This window comes from Tursiops truncatus, chromosome 11 (genome assembly GCF_011762595.2).
Source record: "Tursiops truncatus isolate mTurTru1 chromosome 11, mTurTru1.mat.Y, whole genome shotgun sequence".
Lineage (NCBI taxonomy): Eukaryota > Metazoa > Chordata > Mammalia > Artiodactyla > Delphinidae > Tursiops > Tursiops truncatus.
Genome location: NC_047044.1, coordinates 97618552 through 97644613, shown reverse-complemented (window position 1 = coordinate 97644613; position 26062 = coordinate 97618552). Strand labels below are relative to the sequence as shown.

The 26062-nt window shown below is 52.7% G+C and overlaps 1 protein-coding gene across 1 annotated transcript in view; it reads left to right on the top strand.

Moving 5' to 3' along the window:
* The first annotated feature begins 1038 nt into the window (after window positions 1-1038).
* The window catches only part of KCNA6 (potassium voltage-gated channel subfamily A member 6), a 33163-nt gene continuing 8139 nt past the window's right edge, over window positions 1039-26062 (top strand). Inside the window, exon 1 of the mRNA XM_073789131.1 lies at window positions 1039-6380. Within this exon, the coding sequence (XP_073645232.1) occupies window positions 1683-3269 (1587 nt within the window). The 5' untranslated portion in view covers window positions 1039-1682 and the 3' untranslated portion in view covers window positions 3270-6380. The remainder of the gene's footprint in view (window positions 6381-26062) is intronic.

Below are 26062 nucleotides of genomic sequence, written 5' to 3'. Positions count from 1 at the left end.
TGGGTCTTCGCTGTAACAGTACTGAGGAGCAGAGGCCGTCTTTCCCGTAGGATTGTGAAGAGGGAGTGAGGTGGTGCAGGTGAAGCACCTGGAAGGTGGCCGGTACCTATTAAGTGCTCAGGAAGTGCAGCTGTTAGTTTAATCAACATGCCCTTTCCACTCCCCTCTTCCCCCTTTTCTCGTTCACTCCGGATTCCTTCCCAGGGAGGCTGGGAGATTATGAATTCCAGGATGCACTTCCCTGGGCTATGCTACCTCTGAGATGCCACCATCTTCTGGTTCTTTCTTCACTGGGGCTGCTGCCCAAACTCCCAGGACTCCCTTAGAAAACTTCTGTTGGAAAAGGCAACCAGCGACTTCCTACCCTTTTCCCTGCTATCACTTTGCAATCCTGGGAGAATGGCGGTCTCGCCCTCCCGGGTTTGCAAAGGGAGGTATGGGATTCTCTGGGGACTGACATTGGAGTACAATTTAAATTGGAAGCTCTCAAGACATCAAAACATGCTTCCTCAATTTTTTTTTTTTTTTTAAGTAGAGATTGGAGAAGCTGGCAAATAGGTCTTCGTAAATACAGAAGGACAAAAATATAATTTGATTTCTTTCATTAAATTTCTGGGTGAGTGGAGGCACAGAACTCTGTGCCATGGGGCGCGGGGGGGGGGGCGGGGAGGGGTGTTTTCTTATTGATGAGATGCACTGCGCAGGTCAGCTCCCTAAACCGAAAAGAGAAGAGCGACTTGCCGGGGCGGGGGGTGTGGCATTAGGGTACCTGCGCCTGTTTAGAGGGCCGTGGATGTGGACGTGCGGGAGGGAGAGGCGTGCCAGGAGAGCGCGGGAAAGATTACTGGAGAGGTGAGGGTGCGTCCGCTCGCCGCGCCCTGGCTCGCGCGGCCCCTGGCCGGGCAAGGGGTGTGATGCGCGAGTGGGGTGGGAGGGGGCAGCAGGCGGGGCCTGCCACGTCACTTGGAGAGAGTGTGTTGGGAAGGAAGGGCAGAGCGGAGAGCCGAGCCGCTGCAGCTGCCGCGGCTGCAGCGAAGGCACAAGGGCTGGGGAGGTGGGTCCGCGCGCCCCGGCGCCGGGGCGGCCCCAGGGCCCTCTCGCAGGCCAGCGGCGCGGCTCGGAGGGAGGCGGTGGCGGCCGCGGCGGCGGGAACGGCGACCTTGGCCAGTGGAGCCCGCGGTGGCCGTAGGGCGGAGGCCGAGCCCCGCCAGGCGTCTTGGCCGAGCCGGAGGGAGGCGCATCTGGCGCTCGGGTCCCAGCGGCGGCCGGGGGTCTGGAGCTGCTGGAGGAGCGCCGCGGGAGCTGGGACGTGCTGACCGGTCTGGAGGGCGGACCCCCGCGTCCCGGAGCCCAGTCTGGGGAGGGCGGGGGCGCGAAGCCACGCTTCTTTCCTGGCGTCCAGCTGCTCACGCGCCAGGCTGCGGTTCCAGGTACCACAAGCTGTATCTAGCATCGGGCGCGGATAACTGGGGGCGCGGAGCCGAACCCTCCGCGCCCAGGTCACCTCCCCAGACCTAGCCCGGTGAAGACCAGGGCTTCGGGGCTTAGGGACCCGACGTCGGTCGTACCGCGAGCCCCACCCCGAAAAGAAGGCGCCGCCGAGAGCTGGGAGGCGGCGCCGCGCCCGGGAGGTCGTGTCGTGGGCGCCGTCCTAGTGGCGGGGAGCGCACCGCGGAGGGGACATGCGATCGGAGAAATCCCTTACGTTGGCGGCGCCGGGGGAGGCCCGTGGGCCGGAGGGGGAGCAACAGGATCCCGGAGACTTCCCGGAGGCCGGCGGCGGCGGCGGCGGCTGCTGTAGTAGCGAGCGGCTGGTCATCAACATCTCCGGGCTGCGCTTCGAGACGCAGCTGCGCACCCTGTCGCTGTTCCCCGACACGCTCCTGGGGGACCCCGGCCGCCGCGTCCGCTTCTTCGACCCGCTGAGGAACGAGTACTTCTTCGACCGCAACCGGCCCAGCTTCGACGCCATCCTCTACTACTACCAGTCGGGGGGCCGGCTGCGGAGGCCGGTCAACGTGCCGCTGGACATCTTCCTGGAGGAGATCCGCTTCTACCAGCTCGGGGACGAGGCCCTGGCTGCCTTCCGCGAGGACGAGGGCTGCCTGCCCGAGGGTGGCGTGGACGAGAAGCCACTGCCCTCCCAGCCCTTCCAGCGCCAGGTGTGGCTGCTCTTCGAGTACCCGGAGAGCTCGGGGCCCGCCCGGGGCATCGCCATCGTCTCGGTGCTGGTCATCCTCATCTCCATCGTCATCTTTTGTCTGGAGACGCTGCCGCAGTTCCGCGCAGATGGTCGAGGTGGAAGCAACGGTGGTGGTGTCTCCCCGGTGTCCAGGGGCAGCCAGGAGGAAGAGGAGGATGAAGACGATTCCTATACGTTTCACCCTGGCATCACCGCGGGGGGAATGGTGGCAGGGGGCTCCTCCCCACTAAGTACCCTTGGGGGCTCCTTCTTCACCGACCCCTTTTTTCTGGTGGAGACGCTGTGCATTGTCTGGTTCACCTTCGAGCTGCTGGTGCGCTTCTCCGCCTGCCCCAGCAAGCCAGCCTTCTTCCGCAACATCATGAACATCATCGACTTGGTGGCCATCTTCCCCTACTTCATCACCCTGGGCACCGAGCTGGTGCAGCAGCAGGGACAGCAGTCCGCCAGTGGAGGCGGCGGCCAGAACGGGCAGCAGGCCATGTCCCTGGCCATCCTCCGAGTGATCCGCCTGGTCCGGGTGTTCCGCATCTTCAAGCTGTCCCGCCACTCCAAGGGGCTGCAGATCCTGGGCAAGACCCTGCAGGCGTCCATGCGGGAGCTGGGTCTGCTCATCTTCTTCCTGTTCATCGGAGTCATCCTCTTCTCCAGCGCCGTCTACTTCGCAGAGGCCGACGATGACGATTCGCTCTTTCCCAGCATCCCGGATGCCTTCTGGTGGGCCGTGGTCACCATGACCACAGTAGGTTACGGGGACATGTACCCCATGACGGTGGGGGGCAAGATCGTGGGCTCGCTGTGTGCCATCGCCGGGGTCCTCACCATCGCCCTGCCCGTGCCCGTCATCGTCTCCAACTTCAACTACTTCTACCACCGGGAGACCGAGCAGGAAGAACAAGGCCAGTACACCCACGTCACTTGTGGGCAGCCTGCCCCGGACCTGAAGGCAGCCGACAACGGACTTGGCAAGCCTGAATTCTCGGAGGCCACCCGGGAGCGGAGACCCAGCTACTTTCCCACTCCACATCGGGCATATGCAGAGAAGAGGATGCTCACCGAAGTTTGACGGATGCAGGCCGGGCCTGCACGGAAGGAAGGACACTGGACAAACAATCCCTTAGGGCTCCTTGTCATTCTCCACTACTCGCACCCCAGCTCCAGGTGACTTCCTGACTCCCCCCCCCCCCACACCCAGTGGCTGGCGCCAGGACCACACACCTGGACTCTCAATCTTGTTACTTGACCCCTGCAGCATCCAAGGTTTCTCCATCTAAGTGGCATTTTCCAAACTCTAACGGTGCCACCCATTCGTGCCCATCTTCTGTCACATGGATGAGATTTCCATCTGACCTTCGTCCCTCAAGACTCTGATTTTTCATGTCTGGGACTTGTAATATCTCTAGGAAGAGCGACGTTGACGAGATGGAAACCAGGCACACCTGGGTCCTTTTTCTCCTTAGCATCTGTGGCTTTGGGGCATATGCACCAGTCTTAGCTTCTGGCCACGTGGTAACTGGCAGAAACGGGTGGACAGAAACAGTACTCCTCCTTTGTTTTCCTCCGGCGCCCTGTAACACCGGCTGCTCATCCTGAAGAGGACCCCTGGGAGAGCCTTCAGCTGCCCAGCCTGATACTATGCTATACATCTCTAATCTTGGATGGAATTAGAGAAACTACAATTACACTGGGCCATTTGGAGGATGTGAGAGTCAGTCCTGGACCAAAGGGGCCAATGGATTCTTCCAGGTGCGAGCTGGCACGGTAGACACATCAGTCTTTGGTCTGCACCTCGTTCTCCCCACTCTGATCCCTTGACCCTCTCGAGCTTCCAGGAAGGCTCCTTCTCAGAGCCAAATACTCTTCCTGTGCAGAGGAACTGGCAAAGGGGAACCCACAGAGCTGGGAGAAATGGCCGGATGTAATCAAGCACCTGGCTTGACCGCTCATCAGAAGAGAGGCGCCACGGAGACAGTACCGTCTAGGGGGGCAGAGGAGTCTTCTGCAGACAGCAGATTTCTCTCCCTCGCTTCCCCCGACCCTCTCTAGTCCTCCACCCTTCTTCCTGGGAGTCTGACTTAGGATTGCTGTTGAAGGCTTTCTAAAGCAGACTCCAGCCTAAACCCACAGACAGGTAGCAGCACACATTGGATGCTAGCGTGGGCTTTTTTTTTCCCTTTCCATTTCGTGGGCAAGGAGACAGGTGGTTTAGAGTAAGGAAGAAGCATTATTCCTTTGCTGACAGCCTCACTGTTAGAGGTTTCTGCTGAGTCAAGCAAACATTCTCCTGCTCTGGCCCTGGAGCTGCAGCCCACAGCTCTCACTGGTAAGGTGCCACTTAGACCAAGTCATCTTCTTCCGTTGTGAACCCCTGTTTCTGTCCCCTCATCACATCGTCATTCATTTGTTGCCTTGATCAACTGTGATGCACTGTTCTGAGCTCTCCTGGGTACAGTTCAGAAACCGGAAGGACTGTTAATGAGTTTTTAATTTTATAAACTAGGCTTTACGGCTCCTTGATAAGAATTTTTTAAAAAATCTTTTCTCAAAGAGCAAACTTATGAGGGACAGACAGCCTCTTGAGGGTTTTCTTGAGAGACACTGTCCGGATGTTGCCACACTTTACAGGGTAACTTGGGTGCCACAGTCCCTCTTTGTGCCTCAGTCTCCCCACCCATTCAATGGGAACATTCATGTCTTCCCCCCACCCCCACCTCATGGGGAACGGCCGTGAACTCATCTGGGAGGCTGGGGATGACGCTATGCAAATGTGTGAACTTCCGTAATGGTTTCTAGTTCATTACCACGTTTCCCCATCCCCCACAGGCAAGGCCTCCCCTGAGAGTTCCTGCCTTGGATCCAGAGCCCATGCACAGGCCATTCTGGGCCATTAGCTCTTTAAATCCCTCCCTAGCCTCTCAGACTGGGCCTTGGTCTTTCTTCTTACCTTTTGGCCAGGAGGATGCTCTCTTTGGAGCGATCCAGTGGGATCCTTTTGGGGACAGACACCATCATCCTGATTGGGAGCTTGGCTTCTCCAAACCTGAAATGCAGGAGGAGATGCTCATGATTCAGACACTTGCTCTGAGCCCATAGAATGCCAGGTTTCCAAATGTCTTCTGGAATATTACTCCTGGCAATTCGGGGGAAAGAGGAGGCCCACGCAGAGGCAAAAGCGATGCTCCCGGCGAGGGTAATGTTGGAACACGTATGCATGTGTCTCTGTATGTGTGTGTGTGTCATCCTCATCACCATTTCCTTTTCAAGTCAGAGCATGCCCGAAAGTAAAGGGTTTATGGAGAGCTGGGCTCTCCAGGGACTCTGGTTGCCGTAGCAACCTTCCAGACTGTTCTCTCTATCTTCTGATTTGGGCAGCCAGGGAGAACAGGAGACTACGTATTCCCAGCTTCTGAAAGGGGGACGCCTCTCACATATGGCTTTAGGGGCTGGTAGGGCTAGGACAGGGATGCGTGACCTTCGGAAAATGAAGGGGAAGCGGGTCCCCAAAGCTTCCTATCTGGACCTTTCTTCCTGGCTTCCCCACCCAGTCACTGAAGCTGCCTCATCCCACCCCTGAGTCTTCAGAAACTTGAATGCCAAGCAACTGCCGGTGAAAGCAATGTCCATATTACTGTTCTTGAAATGGCCTTGGAGGGGACTAGCTTCTCCCGAGGTAGTCAAGCTGGGCCTCGCCAAGGGTCATACTAGTTTTAGTCCATAATAGCACTGCGGGGCACTCACGTCCTCAGAGAGAGGCTCCTCCCAGCGCTGAGAGAGACAGAGAAATGATGCTTCTGCTTCCCAAGGAACAGTCTAGCTCTTGGGAGGAATCTCATAGGTGGTTCATCTTAAGATGTCGAAGAAAAACTGAGAGGCGGTGACCTGACCTAGTTCCTGTGAAGGATTCTGCCAAGTGACCCCCTCTGACTCTGAGCCTCTTGACGTGGATTTTGCTCCCTGAGCGCCGCGACAATCTGCGCCCGGTGTGGCTGTGACAGCTGGGGTGGCGATTCCGCAGCTGCCAGCAGAGGGGTTCAGGTCATCGTTACGCCTGACTCGGGCCCACAGGAGCGCCCAGAGGTCTTCCTGGATCTGTGAAGCTTGGCTGAGACGTGGGAGGTGACTCCTGCCAGATCGGCCCCAGGAGAGAAGGGGACAGCTGGCCGTCTTGGCATCCGAGGTAGGTTCTCCTGCTGGGGAATATCCTTCAGGCCAAATGAGAACGGGGTGGGAAGGGCCAGAGGGAGGGCGGGAGAGGGTGTGTCTGGGGGAGGGGGAGGCTTTGGTTTCCTTTCCTCAGCAGCCACCTCGCTCTCTGTGTGTTTTTGTCTGCATGTACTTTACTCTCCTATGTTTCTGTTCCCACACTGGTACCTCCCTCCTTCCTCCCCTTCATATATATATGTATATATAATTTTTGTATTTATTTTGGCTGCGCCGGGTCTTCGTTGCGGCACGCGTGTGGGATCCAGTTCCCCGACCAGGGATTGAACCCAGGCCTCCTGCCCTGGAAGCATAGAGTCTTACCCACTGGACCACCAGGGAAGTACCCCCTCATCCCCTTCTAATCACCCCCTTTTCTCTGTACTTTCCCCTTCCTTCTTCTATTCAGTGTCACTTCCTCTGCCTTGTGTTTCGTTCTCACGTCTCTGATTTTCCCCCATCTGCTGTTTGAACTTCTTCTTCCTCCTCTGTGTATCCTTCTCTCTGTCTCTCTCTTACATTCTCAGGGGCTGGGAGCACCTTGGGCATTTCCCTTGAGGTTGCTCGTTGGACTCTAGGACGGCTGTGACCTAGGGTGTTTGCTCAGAAGGTTGTTCTCCAGCTGGAGGACCCCCTTTTTCCTGTCATCTGGGTACAGCATCCTTTCCTAGGGTACTCACCTCTGTGGGCAGAGTCCCGAGCTTCTGGAGCAAGGGGAGATTGCTGTGGGTTTAGAAGATGTCTCGGACAAAATTTCTTGAATCTGCAAGGACAAAATAGAGAAGGAGAGAGAGAGAGAAGGAACCTGATAGCAGTACATTTCGGAGAAATACTTTGTGTAGCACAGGACTATGCTCACCTCAGGGTCCCCCAACCTTAAGGAGCTTACAGAAAAGAGGGCTTAGGAGGAAGGCATAGCGTGGAATTAGACTAGAAAAGGTCTTCATTCAAGGGCGACCTTCTGACTGCCCTTAATTCACTCGAAGGGTCTCAGAGCTGTCTCTCTTGTCCCCTGAAGGCAGAAGAAAAGCAAAGGACATAAATGCCAGTGGTGCAAGGTGCGGGGGACACTCCTTGGCATGATGGGTTAAGATTCACCAACCGGTCCAGAGGGAAGCTTGTGCATCTCGTTGCTGGAGGTCGTGTAGGCTGAGTCCCACCTGCATCAGGATGTCAGGCGGCTTTTGGAGGGTGAGGGACATTTTCTAAAAGAGGATTGTGGTGACAGTTGTACAGCTCTATAAGGCAACCCAAAAAAGTCACTGAATTGTTCAAAAAAAAAGTGACGTGAGACTAATAACCTCAGAGTTTCACCTCTTGTCTGGGAGATGCTTTGGTTTTATAAATCTAGAGGTTAAGCCTCTCTAAAGATGGACCAGCCTGCGTATTCAGGATGGAATGACAGTTTTTTTCCTCTGCCACACGGGGACACTTTAGAACTTTCATACAGTTGCTGCCTGCTCCTCCCTTCCAGTGCCAAGAACTGTTTGTTTTCTTTTGTTCTGAATTTTGACAATGAAACCTTTGTGGGACTGACATGCCCCTTTCTTTTGGCTCTGAAGACAGGCCAAGCCATTCCTGGTCCGTACAGAGCCTGGTTAGCATGTACTGAACCAAAGGCAGAAACCGCCACCTTACCTCTGTACCTGGAAACTCAGAATTCCTTAAGAAATTACACAGGAGTCAAGGTGTTTTTCTCCTGGCCGGGTCCCCACCCTCCAGCCGCTGCTGGGGCCCCGCAGGCTGTGGTGCTTCCAGGAAACAGAAGAAGTAGGGGTGAGGGTCTTCCCTTAGTTCGTCCTCCTCCAAGAGCGCTCATCGGATGTCATTCCTCGCTCTCTCTCTCTTTTTTTAAAAAATATTTATTTATTTATTTGGCGGAGCCAGGTCTTAGTTGCAGCATGTGGGATCTAGTTCACTGACCGGGGATCGAACCCGGGCCCCCTGCGTTGGGAGCGCGGAGTGTTAGCCACTGGCCCACCCGGGAAGTCCCTGTCGTTCCTCTCTTGCTCCTACTTGCCTTCCGCTCGCCAATCCCTTCCTTCACCACGACCCCCGACCCCTGCCCTGCTTTTCCTCACATGACACCTTCCGGTCCTGCTGTTTATCATGCCTTCTCTCCCCTGGCTGAGCCCTCGCTTTTGGCAGTGTTTTGTCCCCCGGCATCTCTCCATAAATGCCAAGATACATTTCCAGAGGACACCGTCCTCCCGGGACAATCTGGCTGGGACCTCCGGGCCGGCTCTGATTGGCTTTGACTGTGCGTTATTGCCCCAGGAAGCAAAGTTTGGTCTAATTCTAGCTTGTCAAGGTCACTTAGGGAAGGAAAAGAAATCCATTCTTTAAACCAAAAGATTTCCCTCTCCATCCCACTTGACTCCGGGCTTCCCGGGGTGCGCGGCTCTCTTGGACCACAATAAGACTGGAGCCTAGGGCTTTTCGGGAAAGGGAACCTCTGGATGCAGACCACTGGGGATGAGGACAGATGGGCTCTTAGTTCTCGTGTTACCGTGTCTCCCCGATGAACTGCTTTCCTGTTCTGGGCTCGAGGTCCTTGTGGGGTTGGAGAGGGTCATTTCTTTCCCTTCCTTTTGCTCTGAACTCCTCAGGTCCTCATTAGTTATCTTTGGTCCTTACCCCCTTGCTTCCCTAAAGAAGGAGTGGAAACCTCTCAGTGAGCACTTGGGAAAGGTTATCCAAAACAAGTGACTGCTCGTTCCCAGAACAAGAGAGAAAGAAGAGGCAGACACCATAGTCAGTGCCCTCAAGACTGGTCGCACCTTGGCTGTCACCTAACCTATTGGGGGCCTAGCCCTGATGGGGTTTACGACAATTTCTTTAAAATGGATTTTATTGAAGTAGAGTTGCTTTACCATGTTGTGTCCATTTCTGCTGCACAGCAAAGTGAGTCAGTTATGCATATATATTCTTTTTCATATTCTTTTCCATTATGGTTTATCTGGGACAATTTTTTCTCCTTTTTGAGCACACCTCCGACCTCACCCTTGTTACCGTGGAGGGGCTTTTCCTTTAGTCTGTCCCGCGCCTGGCGGACACTCTTTGCCCGGCCCTAGAAAAATCCCGGAGCCTTAAGCAGCCTCTGTCACAGGTGCAGGGAACGCAGACAGACCCCGGCTCTTTGGCGAGAGTGAAACCAGCATGTCAAAGGAGCTGCAGCCGCGCCGTCTGCGGCCCTGCTATTTTTGACACGCTTGCTCTTGCTTCGAGGACTTGACAACCGCGGTTTCCAGGAGACAGACAAACCCGCTCTTGGCAGCAGAGACATTGTGCTTTGGAAAAAAAGAAAAAAAAAAAAGGAAGACGGTCCCGTGGCCAGGAGGGGCCGGGACCCACGCCTTCTTCTCTTCCGGGGGCTGGCACTGTCCGGTGACGTTGTGGATCTGAGGCTGTGGTACCGCCTCCACCGGGGAATCCATCCTCTCCCGTGGGGGTGGTCCTAACAGGAACGAGAATGGCGCCATTCATTTAAAAAAGCATCTCGAACACGTTCAGTCCTTTCAGACGTCGTGTCGTGTAACAGAGGTGGGGAGCCTGGACTCTGGAGCCAGATCGTCTGGGTTCAAATCCCACCTCTGCCACTCACCTGCTGGGTGATGTAGACCAAGTTCTGAAACCTTCTGTGCCTCAGTTTCCCTCTCTGTAAAATGGGGGCACAACGGGGCCAGTCTCACAGGCTGTTTTGAGGGTTAGATGAGGTAGTTTTAGGTACAATGTTATGTAATCTGTGACACCATGTGACACTATGTCCACAGTGTGATAGGCAGCCGTATGTGAGCACGAGCCAGAGGTTGGTATTATTATCAATGCTGTTATCCTTCAACAACCAAATGCAGTGGGAAGGCTAGGCATTGTTTTCCTCTTTGGCAGATCAGACAGTTGAGGCGCAGAGGGCAGGTTCAAGGGCACCCGGCTTCCTTGTGGTCCATCGCCCTCAGGGGAGATGTAATGAACAGAACGCAGTGAGGGTCTGGTTGGTACTAAGTAAGAAGAGAGAATGAATTCGTGGTTCCTAAATGGGTACATAGGCTGTTTTTTGTTTGTTTGTTGTTGGTTAGTTGTTTTCTTGGCCGCGCCGTGCGACATGTGGGATCTTAGTTCCCTGACCAGGGATTGAACCTGGGCCCCCTGCATTGGAAACGCGAAGTCTTAACCACTGGACTCCCAGGGAAGTCCCCCATAGGCTTTCATTTACGTGCCAGCTTGTCTTTTTGATGGAAGCCCAGCGAGCATCATATGCTCTTTTCTTTCTGGGGCTCTGAGGGCACGGAGCTGCGTCCGCATCTCTCTAGAGGACCTTTCCTCACTCCATCACTCTTCTCCTCCCCTCACGTTTTAGCAACCTCGGCGGGTCACTCTCCTACAGCCTTCCTCACACACTTCTTCACGTCCTCCTCCTTGGGACAAATGCAGGCGCTCACAGTTAATCCTCGGGACAGAACCCAGAAGCTGGACCCGGCTCAGAGTTTTCATCCATTGTTCTAGCGGCTTTCAAACTCCCACTTCCCCCGTCCTCGCCCTCAGCATCCCTCTTTCACGTCCCACTGCACCCTTTCCCCTTTGCCGGTGGGGTACCCGCTGACATTCCTGGGCTGTTTTCCAGCTGCCCTTTCTTCCTTTCAGGCAGAGGGCAGGAGACCCCGGAGTCGGAAGACGCTGCTCTCCTGACTCCTGTGGGTCTCTGTTTGCTTCCACTGTGACTGAAGGACCACGGCTGCACTGGGGGTCCTGAGTCCGGCCAGAATGCTGTATGCACCCTCAGCTCATTCCCACAGCCACCACAGTGTCCCATGCGACACTGCCTTCCCCATCCTGGATTCAGAGCTGCCTTGCTTTTGGGGTCAGAGAACTTGGGTCTGAATCACTGTCTGTTAGCTGCACCTCGTTTAAACCTCTCCAAGCTTCTGCTTTGCCATCTGCAAAATAAGGAAGCAGATTCCACTTGCCCCACTTAGTTGTCGTGAGGCTGCAAGGGAAAGGGTTTAGCAGGCCAGACACTCTCAGCAGAGCCCCGTTCTCCCCTCTGCCAGGCAGCCTAGGGGGCCTCAGCGACACTGACCAGCAACCTGGGGTGACCAGCCACCTGCACCTCAAAAGACAGGGGGTCCCCAGTTGACTGCAGTTTTGTTCTCTGAAACCAACATTGAAATGAAATATGACATAAAAATAGACTCAGGGTAGCACGCTTAACTAGAAGGCTCTTTTCCTAAAGGATTCACAGCAGAATCTCTTTAAATAAATTACACTTAAGACATCACTTAAATATAGAGAAAGTAATCTGAATATGTCTTGTAAGAATATGGTGGATATACCGGTAATCTTTTTGGTTGGTTTCCAACCAAATACGATGCAGCGTCTCACTCAACCCCATCCCATGAGCATCGGCATATTGGGTAGAGCAGTATCCAGGGTCATAGATGGACAGATGAGAGAGCTGGGAGTGGTCATAAATGCCCCCCTTCGTGAAGGAGGGGTCTGATGTGGACAAGAGGAGGTGACTGACCCATGGTCACACAGGCAGTCGGGGCAGAGCTGAGCTCAATGTTTTCTGACTCCAATGCAAGTATCTTTTTCTATGGAAAATGGAAACCTAAGGATTATTTAAACATTAAAAAAAAACAACTTTATTCATTTCCTACCCAACCAAACTCCTCCGCAGAGCTGTCCAGGAGGACATGGAATTAGTGCGTTTTAATTTCATCTCTCTCCCCTGACTTCCAGGGGGCAGTTTAAACCTTTTTAGGGCTTCACTTTTTCTGTTAAATTTAGTGCCTGGGCTGCAGGAAAACTGTCTTAGGTTAGAAACCAGGAAAGCTGGAGGTTATTTGAGACTTCTGTATTTTATAGAGGAAGGAAGGAATACAGAAGGTTGGCCTCTTACCCAGCAGTGCCGACTTCTGATGCCCTGGGAACAGAAATCCGCTTCTAGGCTCTCTCTGCCTTTTGTTGCCCTGGGAGAGAAAGAGAAGTTACCGTTGGGTTACAGATCACTTATAAATCACAGGACTAGGGGCAGGAAGAACTAAGTTTCCAGAGGCCATGGTAGCTGAGCCATAAATCAGACAGATGCTCGCCGGCTGCTTTAGGGCAATTTGGCATTTCTGGGAAGAGACAAAAGTCTGGTGTGCTGGGGGAAAAAAGCTTGTGGCCCGTGCAGGACTGCTCTCTGCTTTAGAAGACGGGTCATGCTAAATGTCTGTGCAGCATTCCAGACAGCTGTCACAAAGCACCTAACCTGAGACTCTGCACGTTACTCCTGACCAGATGTCTTACGCCGGTAATGTGTGGGCCAAATATGATGAGACACTGAGAAATATTGGACATGACAATTACATTTCCATAAAGGTGGGAAGAATAAAAGAATAAAACAAAATACAAGAAAAGTTGGGAGATTTCACGTGCAGACCTGGATATCTGTTTTCTTCTGGGAAAACAATAGGTCTGGTCTCCTTGGTCCTGTCCCTTTGGAAGGGCCGGGTGCTCTTGCCAGGTGCCCACGGAGGCTGGGGCCCCTGTCGCTTGCACTGTGCCCACAGCCTTGGGCTCCTTGTAGGAGGAAGACATCTCCCTATGTGTGCATTTCCACCGCAGGTGGGAATATCAGAGATGGAACGGGTACCCCGTGCAGGGACAGGTGGCACCCGGCCTTCTGCATCTGGTGACCGGTGGACTCTGGCGCGTGTGGCCGCTCTCGGAAACCCTCCTGTGGGATCGCGTTGGACTGAGTCACAGCGGACTGTTAGGTCGGGATGGGAGGAGGGTGGCTGTCAGACGTAGACAGTGGGGATGGAGGCGAGGGCTGGCAGTGGGAGAGGAGACAGTCACAGCTCCAGACAGAGACAGTCATGTGGCTGCAGGAGAGCAGGGGGCCTCGCTGCGATCAAGAACACACTAAGGCAAATGTATAAATACGACACCGCCTCTGTCCCCTGGGGCTGTCTACCATCACCCTTGTATAGGCTCTCAGCACCCGATTGTTAGAATTATTGCAATAAAATCATTCAATCTGGAAGAAAAAAAAAGTTATGTGCTCTGTCCAATTATGTAAGCAGGGAGATGTGTGAAACAATTAAGGATTTCCGTCTAAAATGAGAAAAAGGCGAACTGCAAGTGGTTTAAATATTTCCGATTTGAAGATGACTTCCTGATGTCAGATAACTAGGGCGTCCACCATGCCTGCTGGCTGGGACTGGAGAGAATTGAGAGCGGGCATTCCTAAGGGGGGGACCACGTGGCTTTCCTGGTCAACATAGGCCCCGCAGCACGGGCTCTACATCTGTCAGCTGTCTGCGACATCATGACCCCACGGTCAGCCCCAGATCCCTTCCTGCCCCTCTTCTGAGATTCTTCCCAGCGAGTTTCAGCTCCCAGGGGAACACTCATGTCTGTGAGATTTACGAGCCGAAGTTAAATACTGTAGAGTTGGAATCATGTCCAACATTATCGCTTTGGGAGACAGATAAGAAAGTCTCTCCTCTTCTCATTGCTTTATGTGTATCATTTCTTCACAGTATCTCAGGGCTAGAATTTCAAGTGGAGAGTCTGAAAAAGCATTCTGAGTTACCGTCGCCCCAAATCCTCAGGATTCCAAGAGAGGGGTGGATTTCACGCTGGTCATCCTTCACCGGGGACAGCTTTCACTGCTGAAAACCAAGTTTCAAAGGATGCTGTAACCCTTTTCCTTCCCCTTCCCCCCAAATATTTACCGTTTCCAGGAGTGTGGAAAAAATGAAATCAGGTTAGGCTTAAAGGAGATCCATCCCGGCCTTCCATCTTAATGCTTGTCGGCCTCACTTTTTCCAATAGATGCACTTCTAAAAAGTTGCTGTTTTGCCATGAGTGTGTGTGCGCGCGCATGCACACACGTATAAAAATAATAGACTCGGGGCTTCCCTGGTGGCAACAGTGGTTAAGAATCCGCCTGCCAAAAGAAGGGGAACATGGGTTTCAAGCCTTGGTCCGGGAAGATCCCACTTGCCGCGGAGCAACTGAGCCCGTGTGCCACAACTACTGAGCCTGCGCTCTAGAGCCTGTGAGCCACAACTAGTGAGCCCACGTGCGACAACCACTGAAGCCCTTGAGCCTAGAGCCTGTGCTCCGCAACAAGAGAAGCCACCAAAATAAGAAGCCTGCGCATCGCAACAAAGAGTAGCCCCCACTCGCCACAACTAGAGAAATGCCGCGCACAGCAATGAAGACCCAATGCAACCAAAAATAAATAAAATAAAAAAAATAATAGAGTCACTTCCTATCAGAGGTGTTTTCAATAGAAGGGGGCCTTTTCACATTAAAAAAATCACAATAGGGCCTTCCCTAGTGTCGCAGTGGTTGAGAGTCCGCCAGCCGATGCAGGGGACACGGGTTCGTGCCCCGGTCCGGGATGATCCCATATGCTGCGGAGCGGCTGGGCCCGTGAGCCACGGCCACTGAGCCTGCGCGTCCAGAGCCTGTGCTCCGCAACGGGAGAGGCCACAACAGTGAGAGGCCCGCATACCGCAAAATCAAAAAACAAAAAAACAAAATATAGTTAAATTTACAGGAGAATACCTAGTCTATAGAAAAATGCACCTCAGCTAGTTTGTGGCATCCTACCTACCATCCTAATTCCTTCCTGCAGTGGTGGGAAAAGGAATACTCTGGTATTAGAAAGGGTGGGGATCGCTGACCAGATCTGAGAAAGAAAGAGCCTTTTTGTTTGTTAGCAGAAGAAGGGTATATTTTTCAAAATGTATGTTCAAAAGTGAGAACTCTGAAACTCTTCACCATTTTCCTCTCCTTCTTACTGCATTTTGGCTCTCGAGGTGCTGAATCTGCTAGGTGCAGCACTGCGTTCTCCATGCCTGTCGCCGTGTCAGGAGAGGCGGGATGGGAGAGATGACACAGTTGGACCGTGGGGAAGGCGGGCATCATTTAATTCTGGGTCTGTCACTAACTTGCTGTGACCCTGAGCAAGTTGTGTGCCTGGCACCGGGCTGGCATTAGCTGTCGGTATTATCCTGTGTCCTGGTGTCTTCATCTGTAGAGTAAGGTGGTTGCATTAGACAAGTTTTGAGCTTTTGCTTGGAAATTCTATGGTTGCTCAAGCCTGCCCATTAAATGTACAGCTGGTTCCCTCCATAACTTGGCAAACTTCATTGCTTGGCTTTTACCACCAGAGTGATCTTTTCAAAAGAGAGTTGGAGTTAACTTAAAATTTCAACTTTATATGGAATTATTTAATTTCAGAGGCTATCTACTCCAGTCTCTTATTTTACAAGATCAGAACTTAACACTTAAAAATATACTGAGCAGGGCTTCCCTGGTGGTGCAGTGGTTGAGAGTCCGCCTGCCGATGCAGGGGACACGGGTTCGTGCCTCGGTCCAGGAAGATCCCACATGCCGCGGAGCGGCTGAGCCTGTGAGCCATGGCCGCTGAGCCTGCGCGTCCGGAGCCTGTGCTCCGCAACGGGAGAGGTCACAACAGTGAGAGGCCCGCGTACCGCAAAAAAAAAAAATATATATATATATATATATATATATATATATACTGAGCAGGTTATAGCAAAGTTTTGAAAAAAATGTCTTAATTTTTTATGTGATACCAAGTATGATAAATCCCTTCCTTCTGCTTTTCTGTTACTTTTTCTCTCTCCCTCTTCCCTGCTTCCCTCCCTGCTTTCCTATTTTTCTTAGATGAAGTCTATCTTAGTTATTCAGTGATTTCCAGATCTTTTAAATTTCCAAGTATCAAATAAACATTCCTCGGTGTTGGCTGCGTCAGCACCTTGGCGTTATGACTGGAAAAACATTGGGCACAGAGATATGCTTCTATGTTATGGAAAAGCAGGGGATGCAGACCAGCAGGGATGCTGACCTATATCCTCTGCATCTCTGGCTCCCCAGCTGCAGAGGGAGCCCGTAGAAAAGACAAAGCAAAGAAAAGTTGGTACAATTCTCCGGTATCTTCAAAGTAGAAGTTGGCTTTTTCCACTTCTGGGAAACCAAGGGCAGGCATTGGATTGTATGCTGGGATGGTCCCACTGAACTGTGCAGGGGTTCTAAGTAGTAAGGCCTGTCCAGCTCCGCCTGTCCAGCTCAGCCCCGGGAGCTGGGGCTGCACATCGGGGCCAGGGTCCCCCCGAGCCGGGTCCCAGTCCTGCACGGGCGCACCAGGTCCTGGTGCCTTTTGGTGTTTGTTCACCATCCTCACGCATTTAGTCTCCTTTCCTCCTGCTGGTGCACCTGACAGAGCAGCAGAACCTGGCCGTGGATAGAGAAAGCCCATGTGAGCTCCGAGTATACTGTCTGACCCTGAGCAGATGGCTTGAAACAAACATTTTATTTACTGACTTTAAAAGTAGTATCTGGGGCTTCCCTGGTGGCGCAGTGGTTGAGAGTCCGCCTGCCGATGCAGGGGACACGGGTTCGTGACCCGGTCCGGGAAGATCCCACATGCCACGGAGCGGTTGGACCCGTGAGCTGTGGCCGCTGAGCCTGCGCGTCCGGAGCCTGTGCTCTGCAACGGGAGGGGCCACAACAGTGAGAGGCCCACGTACCGCAAAAAAAAAAAAAAAAAAAAAGTAGTGTCTGCTCATTAGGGAAAATTAGTACAATTCAGAAAAATATAAGGAAGGAAATGAAAGCACCCCTAATCCCACAACCAGAGACTTTCAGTGTCGGTATTTTACTGGGTTTTTCTTCCAGACTAGCTCTGTCTCTGCATCTGTATCTCTGTTGAGACCATTTTGTGTTTCATTAAAAAAAAAACCTCCATGTTATGTCTCTAATTTTCTCATGCAATTATTTTTTAAATAAATTTATTTATTTATTTTTGGCTGCATTGGGTCTTCGTTGCTGCACGTGGGCTTTCTCTAGTTGCGGCGAGCGGGGGCTACTCTTTGTTGTGGTGTGTGGGCTTCTCATTGTGGTGGCTTCTCTTGTTGTGGAGCACGGGCTCCAGAGCGCAGGCTCAGTAGTTGTGACGCACGGGCTTAGTTGCTCCATGGCATGTGGGATCTTCCCAGACCAGGGCTCGAACCCGTGTTCCCTGCATTGGAAGGCAGATTCTTAACCACTGCGCCACCAGGGAAGTCCCTCTCATGCAATTATTATATAACCGTCACATAGGTGCACCATCATTTTGGTAACCTATCCCTTACTGTGGGACATTCAGGTTGTTTTCTAGCTTTTTGTTCTAAAGGATGCTACAGTGAACATTCTCCCTATAGATAAGTGTTCGCATTTATGATTGTCTCCTTAGGTTGTGTTCCTACAAGGGTCAAGCGGCATGAATAAATGGAGCAAATTATTTTCTTGGCCTCAGCTTCCTCACCTATCATAGAACAACAACAGAAACAACAATAATTAAGAGCAGCAAACACTTCCCCAGCGTAGTGTGTGCAGCCACGTTTCTATGAGCTTCGCGTATACCGACTCAGTTACTCTCCCAGCAGCGCTGTAAGCATCCCCAGCCCAGGGGAGCCACTGGTCCAGGATCACACGGCTAGAAAGTGGGGGTTGGGATTTCACCCCAGGCAGCCTGGCTCCAGCATCCTTGCTCTCAACCGTGATGCTAATACTGCCTCCGTGAGATGGGGAACAATCCCCAGAGAGCCATTGGTCCTAAGGTCATCTGCATCACGTGATTCTCCACCAGCCACGTTCCCAAGTAGCACGGTTGCCTAGTGTGAGTCCCCCGCTCCTTGAATCCTCCTCACCCCTGCATTTATGTGCATTTGTATGCGTGCGTGTGTGTGTGTGTGTGTGCGCACGTGCGCACACACGCGCTTGTATGATCTCAGGAATGGAACAGAGCCAGCAGGGAGAGTGTGGAGCAGAAAAGCCTGACATCTATTGACAAAACAATAAAACCCTGCGAATGGGTGTTATTATTATGGATAACTCATCATGGTATCCGCCTTTCCTTAAGGTTCCCAGCCTCTATGGCTGGGAAATTTGTCACGTTATAATTGGGTTGTCATCCCAGTGGAGCAGGAATGGGATGGGATGTGCTGTCTAGCACGACCCTGTCCCAGAAACACATGTCATATGCCTCGAGGAGGGCACGTCCCCTCCCAGAGCAGCTCCGCCCACGCTGTCTGGAGCAGTGTGATACCCGCGGGTGTGATTATGCATCCTGCAGGGAAGGAGGGAATCGACAGACTTATCACAGAATGAGGGTCCAGGCTGCCTTATTGCATGTTCAATACAGTGATTGCCTGATGCAGGAGATCTGGGAGAAGCCGAGGATCAGCCTCTCTAATACGTGTGCACTACGTGATAATCTTCAGGAAGCCTGGGGAGGTCTTAGGTGGTGAGTCTCCACCTTTCCAGGGCTTCAGAATCACCTGAGAATCTTTTTAAAAAGTATCACTTGCTGCCCCCTCTGCTGTCTTAACTCCTTCCTGCTCCAGCCCAATTTGAATCCTTAATTTTGGATGGGGTCCAAGAGCAACATTTTTTTTTTTTTTTTTTTTTTTGCGGTACGCGGTCCCTTCACCTGTTGTGGCCTCTCGCGTTGCGGAGCACAGGCTCCGGACGCGCAGGCTCAGCGGCCATGGGTCACGGGTCCAACCGCTCCGCGGCATGGGGGATCTTCCCGGACCGGGGCACGAACCCGCGCCCCCTGCATCAGCAGGCGGACCCACTGCGCCACCAGGGAAGCCCCCAAGAGCAACATTTTTAAAAAAGCTTCTCAAGAGATTGTAGGGTGCAGCCACAGTTGGGGACCGCTAGTCTAAGAGGTTCTGGCGATAATGACTTACACCTTCACATTTAAGTGCCCTTGACATTTTACAAAGCTCTTTCACAACGGAACATCACAACAGTCCACTAAGGTCAGTAGAGCGGGCATTTTTATAACTTTCCGTGGCCCGCAGAGGTTTACTGAGTTGGCCAGGGTTGCACAGCTTCTTCCTCAGTCACAGTGGAGGTTCCCTGCCCAGCCCAGCCCAGTCCTGCCAGGCCCTTTGGGAAAGGGCAGCCTCCCCTCCCAGAGGATCTTCCAGGAGAGAATCTTAGCCTCCACCAGCTGCCTCTCTAGCGTGGAGGCTCTTCCTTTCCATTCTTATCTGAATCCCTTCTACCGCAGCCCCTCTTCCTCCCCAGAAAGCCTCCTCATGAAATGTGCCAACATATCTTTTCTGCAAGCTCCACCCCACGTAACAGATAACGGCCCCGAGGGACACAGGGGTCTGACCCCCAGCCCCAGACCTAGCCCTTCACGGCTGATCCTCTGCGTTAGCGCCTGGCGGGAGTGGGCAGGGCTACCTCCAGCAGCAGCCGCCCAGGGCCCCCCTTTGCTTCTCCCTAGTTGGCACCTCCCATCCCAGTTCCCTCTTCACCACCAGAGCTTCTCTCCTGCACCCACTCCCTTCCCATCCCGCCCCCAGAACAACCTTCAGGCCCACCTGAGTCCTTCCTGTGAGCCCCTGCAGTGGTGGGTCTCCTCTCTGGACATCTGGGATGGACTGGCGCTTAACAAGGTGGACCAGGGAGAGGAAGACAGAGTAGGTACCTGCACACGCCTGCTGCCGTCCTCTGCCCAGCACACCAATTATTGGCTCAAACTCTCCCCCGACTCAAAGCAACGACCTCTGTTTCTCGTTCCTCCTTCCTCTCCTTGTTCAAACCTTTTCCCTCGCGCAGGCTGTACCCTGGACCGGCTCCCAGGGACTGCAGGCTCTCTGTGTCAGAATCCTGCCTCCTTGGTCCCTGGGATGCAGGGAGGGGGGCGGGGCGGGCAGGAGGCGGGGTTTGGCTTCTGGGCGCTGCAGGCTGCAGTGCTGCCCTGCAGGAGGAGGTGCAGGTGCAGGTCCCCTCCTTCCTTCCACCTGCTCAGCAGCCTTGTGACACGTGACACCACCACCTGGCACACGCCCTCGGAGTGCCCTTCTTTCTCTCTTCCCGGCCTGCCCACCGCAGGTTAATTGCTTTGGAGGGTTGGTGTGGAGGGTCAGTTAACGTCCTCATGACTTTTGATCCCCGAGGACCAACTTTCAGGAAAGGCGTGTCCTCTGCTCTCAAGGCCGGGCCCCCGCTCTGGCCTGCTGCTCTTATTCAAAAACTCTGTGCAGCATTTTCTGCCAGGAGAGAGGAGAGAGGATTTGGAAGGAGGGAAGAGGTGTATGACGGGCTCTCCTTTCCCAAAACAAAGGAAGCAAAGGTGTAGTTTCCCAGGGCCTGGAATGGCTGGCTTGGTGAACCTTTACCGTTCTGGTTGGGTGTCATCAGACAGAATGGCTATTAGTGGGTCCAAGGGCCCGTCACTGTGACCCCCCTGAGCCTCTTTCCAAAAAGCTGTGAGTTGGGACAGAAGGCCCTAGTGTGGTCTGGGCTATAGTCTCTCGGTGGAAGAGATGGAAAACTTCCCAACCATGAGAGCGGGAAGGGGTCTGATCCATCATCCAGCTTCCCTTTCTCATGTTTTTTTTTAAACATCTTTATTGGAGTATCATTGCTTTACAATGGTGTGTTAGTTTCTGCTTTATAACAAAGTGAATCAGCTATACATATACGTATATCCCCATATCCCATCTCTCTTGCGTCTCCCTCCCACCCTCTCTAACCAACCCCTCTAGGTCATCACAAAGCACCGAGCTGATCTCTCTGTGCTATGCGGCTGCTTCCCACTAGCTATCTATTTTACATTTGGTAGTGTATATAAGTCCATGCCACTCTCTCACTTCATCCCAGCTTCCCCTTCCCCCTCCCCGTGTCCTCGTCCATTCTCTCCGTCTGTGCCTTTATTCCTGTCCTGCCCCTAGGTTCTTCAGAACCATTTTTTTTTTTTTTAGATTCCATATATATGTGTTAGCATACAGTATTTGTTTTTCTCTTTCTGACTTACTTCACTCTGCATGACAGACTCTAGGTCCATCTACCTCACTACAAATAACTCAATTTCGTTCCTTTTTATGGCTGAGTAATATTCCATTCTGTATATGTGCCACATCTTCTTTATCCATTCATCTGTTGGTGGACACTTAGGTTGCTTCCATGTCCTGGCTATTGTAAATAGAGCTGCAATGAACATTGTGGTACATGACTCTTTTTGAATTATGGTTTTCTCAGGGTATATGCCCAGTAGTGGGATTGCTGGGTCATATGGTAGTTCTATTTTTAGTTTTTTAAGGAACCTCCATACTGTTCTCCATAGTGGCTGTATCAATTTACATTCCCATCAACAGTGCAAGAGGGTTCCCTTTTCTCCACACCCTCTCCAGCATTTACTGTTTGTAGATTTTTTGATGATGGCCATTCTGACTGGTGTGAGGTGATGCCTCACTGTAGTTTTGATTTGCATTTCTCTAATGATTAGTGATGTTGAGCATCCTTTCATGTGTTTGTTGGCAATCTGTATATCTTCTTTGGAGAAATGTCTGTTGAGGTCCAGAGATATTACTTGATCAGCCCAAGGCCACATGGCTTTGGTGGCCACTTTGTAATAGAGCTGGGTCTGAAGTCTAAAGTGCTAGCTCACTTCCTCTCTTACCTAAGACACAATGCCTCTACAACGAATCTCCTATGAAAGCGTGCAGTAGCTCCGACTCTGAGGGGTCATGGTCGCCTGGCACCGTGTGAGGGCTTCGCGGGCAGAGCACGGATGCAGCCTCAGACCTGGTGGGTTCAAATCCTGCCTCTCCTACTCGCTAGCATTGAGGTCTCGGGCACCTTTCTTTCTCTCTTGGGGCCTGGTGCGCCTCAGCTATAACATGGGGATCATTGCACTTATTTTATAGAACTACCGTGAGGGTTTTCTAATGGAGATAAGATATATTTAGCACATAATCATTGCTCAATGAAAGAAAGAATTGTCCTTGGGCAAAATAAATAATACTTGCCCTCTTCCCCTGGGTTCTAATTCTGAAGCTGGTTTGGTTTGGGAATTATTTAGTGCCTTCATGCTTGCAGTTGGGGGCAGAGAACGGGGGAGGGGTGGCCTTCTTTTTGTCTCCTCTCCAGGCCCCGAGGGGGATGGCCCTGCGAAGAGCTGGGTGTCACCCTGCAGCCTGTGGTCATGCCTCTCAGGCCCAGGCAGCCCAGACATAGAGGGAGATGAGACAGGCCTTGGCAACTCAAAAGAAGCAGGGACTTCTCTTACTTTCTCTCTAGGCTTGTGAAATCCATTCAGCCTACAATCCAACCTTTGTTAAAGGCCTAACTCTGTGACCCCGCCCCAGGCTGGCAGTAAGCCCCCCGGGGAAGAGGAAGTAAAGGGCACAGGAATGAACAGGTAGATGGACATTCTTCAGGCCCGGTCACTTCTGAGGTCATGGACATTGGCTGGATGACCCCTGAAACTCTTCTGAGGGTGGCTACAGGGGACAATGGCTTGTACCAGGTCTGCCTTGTGGCCTCATAGAATGAACCTGTCCTGGCCCTGCACTGAGAAAGCTACTCTTTTGCTGTGTGTCCTTCATGCCCTAAAGCACCACATCTGAGCTCAATTCCTGATCGTTCACCTCTTCCCACAACAGATCCCTATGGAACATCCATCTTCCCAGGGTCAGAAAGGACCCTGCTTCTCTCTACCTCCCTTCATATCCCCATCTCTCTAAACCCCAAACCTCCTTCAAGGACCACCTAGCACTTACCCTACTGCCTTCATGAAGCCTTCGTAGGGACAGGTCCACTCACTGTGTCCTTAGTGGAGGTGACCTTGTATTGCTATGCACATCTTCATGTTCAAATCCCTTCTACAGAAACACAGGCCATCAGCCCCTCACCTCAAAGAGCCTCATTGAAAAGTATGCCTTAAGTTCAACTGGCGTATCATTTCATTGAGGGCAGGGGCCTTGTCTCATCTTTTCCTCACAGGACTATATCAGGGAGCTATTGGCTGCATATAACAGTGGCATTTAAAAGCAAAAAAACAAAGAACATTTATCATCTCATAGAACTTGGAGTTTTGAGGAGGGAGGGCTATTGCTCTGTAACTAACTTCAAAACTTAGGGGTTGAAACATTAGCTACTATTTTTAGCTCCTAATTCAGCAGTTCGGGCAGGTTAGGCTGGGCTCAGCCAGGCGGCTCTTCTGGTCCCGTCTGACCTGTGCCCCTCCTGCCACTGTGGCCAGCTCTGGTTAGTCAGGTGGCTCTGCTTTGGGGGGCTGGCTGGCTGTTGGCCAGGGAGCCTGAGCTCTCTGTGCCTGTCTTTCCCATCCCTCTAGCAGGTGGTCTGGGCTTTTTCTCATGGTGGATGCAGGGGCCCAAGAGCAAGAGTGGGAGCATCGTGACTTCTTGAGATCAAGGTTCGGAATTGGGGCATTACGTCTGCTGCCTACTATTGGTTATTGGCTTGGCCAACAAGTTCATTTGGGTTTTTCCGTAAGATGTTAATAAATCACTAGGCCAGCCCAGACTCAAGAAATGGGGAAATAGACTCTGCCTTGTGGTGGGAGGAGCTTCAACATCACATTGTAAAGGGCAGGGCAGGAAGTTTGAACCACTTTTGCAATCAGCCACCCGCGGCCATGGTGAGGGCTCAGGGGGTCCGGCTCTCTGAGGCTCACTTGGCTTCCCCTCACCTCGTGTCCACAGAAGCCTGCAGCAGTTCCAGGCATCACATCTTCACAGCACCATGTCCAAAGGCAAGAAGGGAAGAACCTTTCTAAGAATAAGGAAACCTTCCCACCAGCCTCTCTTAGCTGTGGTTCGGACACCTGCCCAAACCAATCTTGGCAGAGGTGGGTAAGATCGCCGTGATTGACTTAGGCTCAGCCAGAGTCACCTGTAGGGCTGGACAGGGACCCAAGCTCTTTGGAGCATTTGGCTTTTAGAAACTCGAACAAAACTGAGATTCTGGGGGCAAAGATGCAGGGCAGGGGATGGCAGTGGGGCTGGGAATCAGTAGGGTGTGGAGGAAGCACCCTATTCGGTGTCTTGTACCCACTTATTCTTTTTTAACAGACATTTATAATAAGCCTACATGAGCCAGGCGCTGGAGAATCAAAGGTGAGCAGAGCTCTAATCTCTTGAGGAAGGAGGAGGTCACAGTACATGGCAGACACAAGTAGACGGTGCGCTAAGTGGTGCAGGTAGTGAGGCAGGCTTTACATGAGGACCCAGATCCTGCCTGCTGTCCCCTCTCATCACCCCTGAGCTTTGACTGGGGGAGTGACAGGCAAAGGAGCCAAGGGACAATTTTATCAGCATCAAAGCAGCCTCCAGATCCTGCAACTCAGGGCTCTGGGGTAAAAGGCTGAGTTGAAACGCGCAGCTGGGACTGCAGGCAAAGGGGGGTTTCCTATTCCTTCCTACCTTGGAGGCAAAATCTGTGAACAGCTTTCCTAGGAGTGACTTGCCGGAAGGGGAGAAAGCAAGACTCCAAAGTTGCTTTCAGTCCACTTTCCCGGCTGGTTTCATGGAGATCGGAATCAGGAATTTAGCCTTCCTGGGAGGCAGGTGCTCCTGGTAAGGAAGAGTAAGGAATTCTCCTGGGGGCTGGAGGGGGTCGGGAGAGGTTTCCCAAAGAAGTCAATGCATCAGCCGGGCCTTGCAGGATGAGTAGGAGTTTTCAGGATTAAAAAGAAAATTCCTAATAGCAGGAACGGCTTGAGCAAAGGCAAGGGGACCCAAGAAAAGGAGGATGTGCTCAAGGCACTGGGAGCTTGGGACACATGGGGCGGGGCAAAGGGTGCAGGGGAGGCTGGAGAAAGAGGCTGGACTCAGATGGTGAAGAGCCATGAAGCTGTTAGGAGTTCGATGCATTGGAACTTCTGATGCCCGTGGGAGCAGCAAACGTTGTCAATCAGAGACAGGACCTGCTCAGATGCTGTTCTGGAATGATCCCAAATGCTGGCTGATGTGAGGACAGGAGTGGGAAAGAGGCTAGAGAGTGGGGACCCTGGCCCAACACATCGTGGGGAGAGGTGTAGGAGTGGTCCACCGTAGTCGGGAGGGATGTCTCATCGCTGACACTGTGTATCATGGCTGGCAGCTGTTTGGGTCAGTTTTATTATTGTGGACGAGGCAATCCTTCACTGCCTGTGTGGGGACAGACCTCTCTCAAAGCACTGCCCCTGATGTGCTCCTGAGGGAAGGCTCCTGTAGGAAACGAAGTGGAAGAGGTTTGGGTCACGTACTGAGCATCTGCTGGGAGCTTTGGATGGACGGGCTGAGTGTGGGCTCTGCGGGTTGGAGGTGGATTTGAAAAGAGCCGTCGTATTTGGGACGCTGCTGCACCAGGCTGCAGAAACTGTCTGCCTCTAAGAGTTTCTTGAAAGTGGAAGAGGCCCACGTGCTCTTGGAGGATGTGGAGAGAAGGTGGGGTGGGGGTAGGTGTCACCATCCTGCTGACCTCAGGGGCGTGGGTCTCACAAACCCCATCTCTTCTGGCCACATTGGCTCCCCTTGACCCTCAGGGAGCCAGAGATGCCTTCCCTCAGGCTGCCGGGAGCAGGTGGGAAGGAACAGCGTCTCTTTTGTGCCTGGAACTTCCTCCATAAAATAGTCAGGGCTGCCAGGAAGTCATCAAGGGGAGCCGTTTGACACATAGAGTTATTCAGAAGGAAAAGCTTTGCCTGCCAGTCTCCATCCCTCCAGGCTTCTACAGGTGTCCATCTCCCACCTTTGCTGTCCTGGGGCACTGTAACATCGCAACATCCACACACCAGAGGCTGCAGGTATTATCGTGGGTGCTCTCGGTGGAGAGCAGAACCTG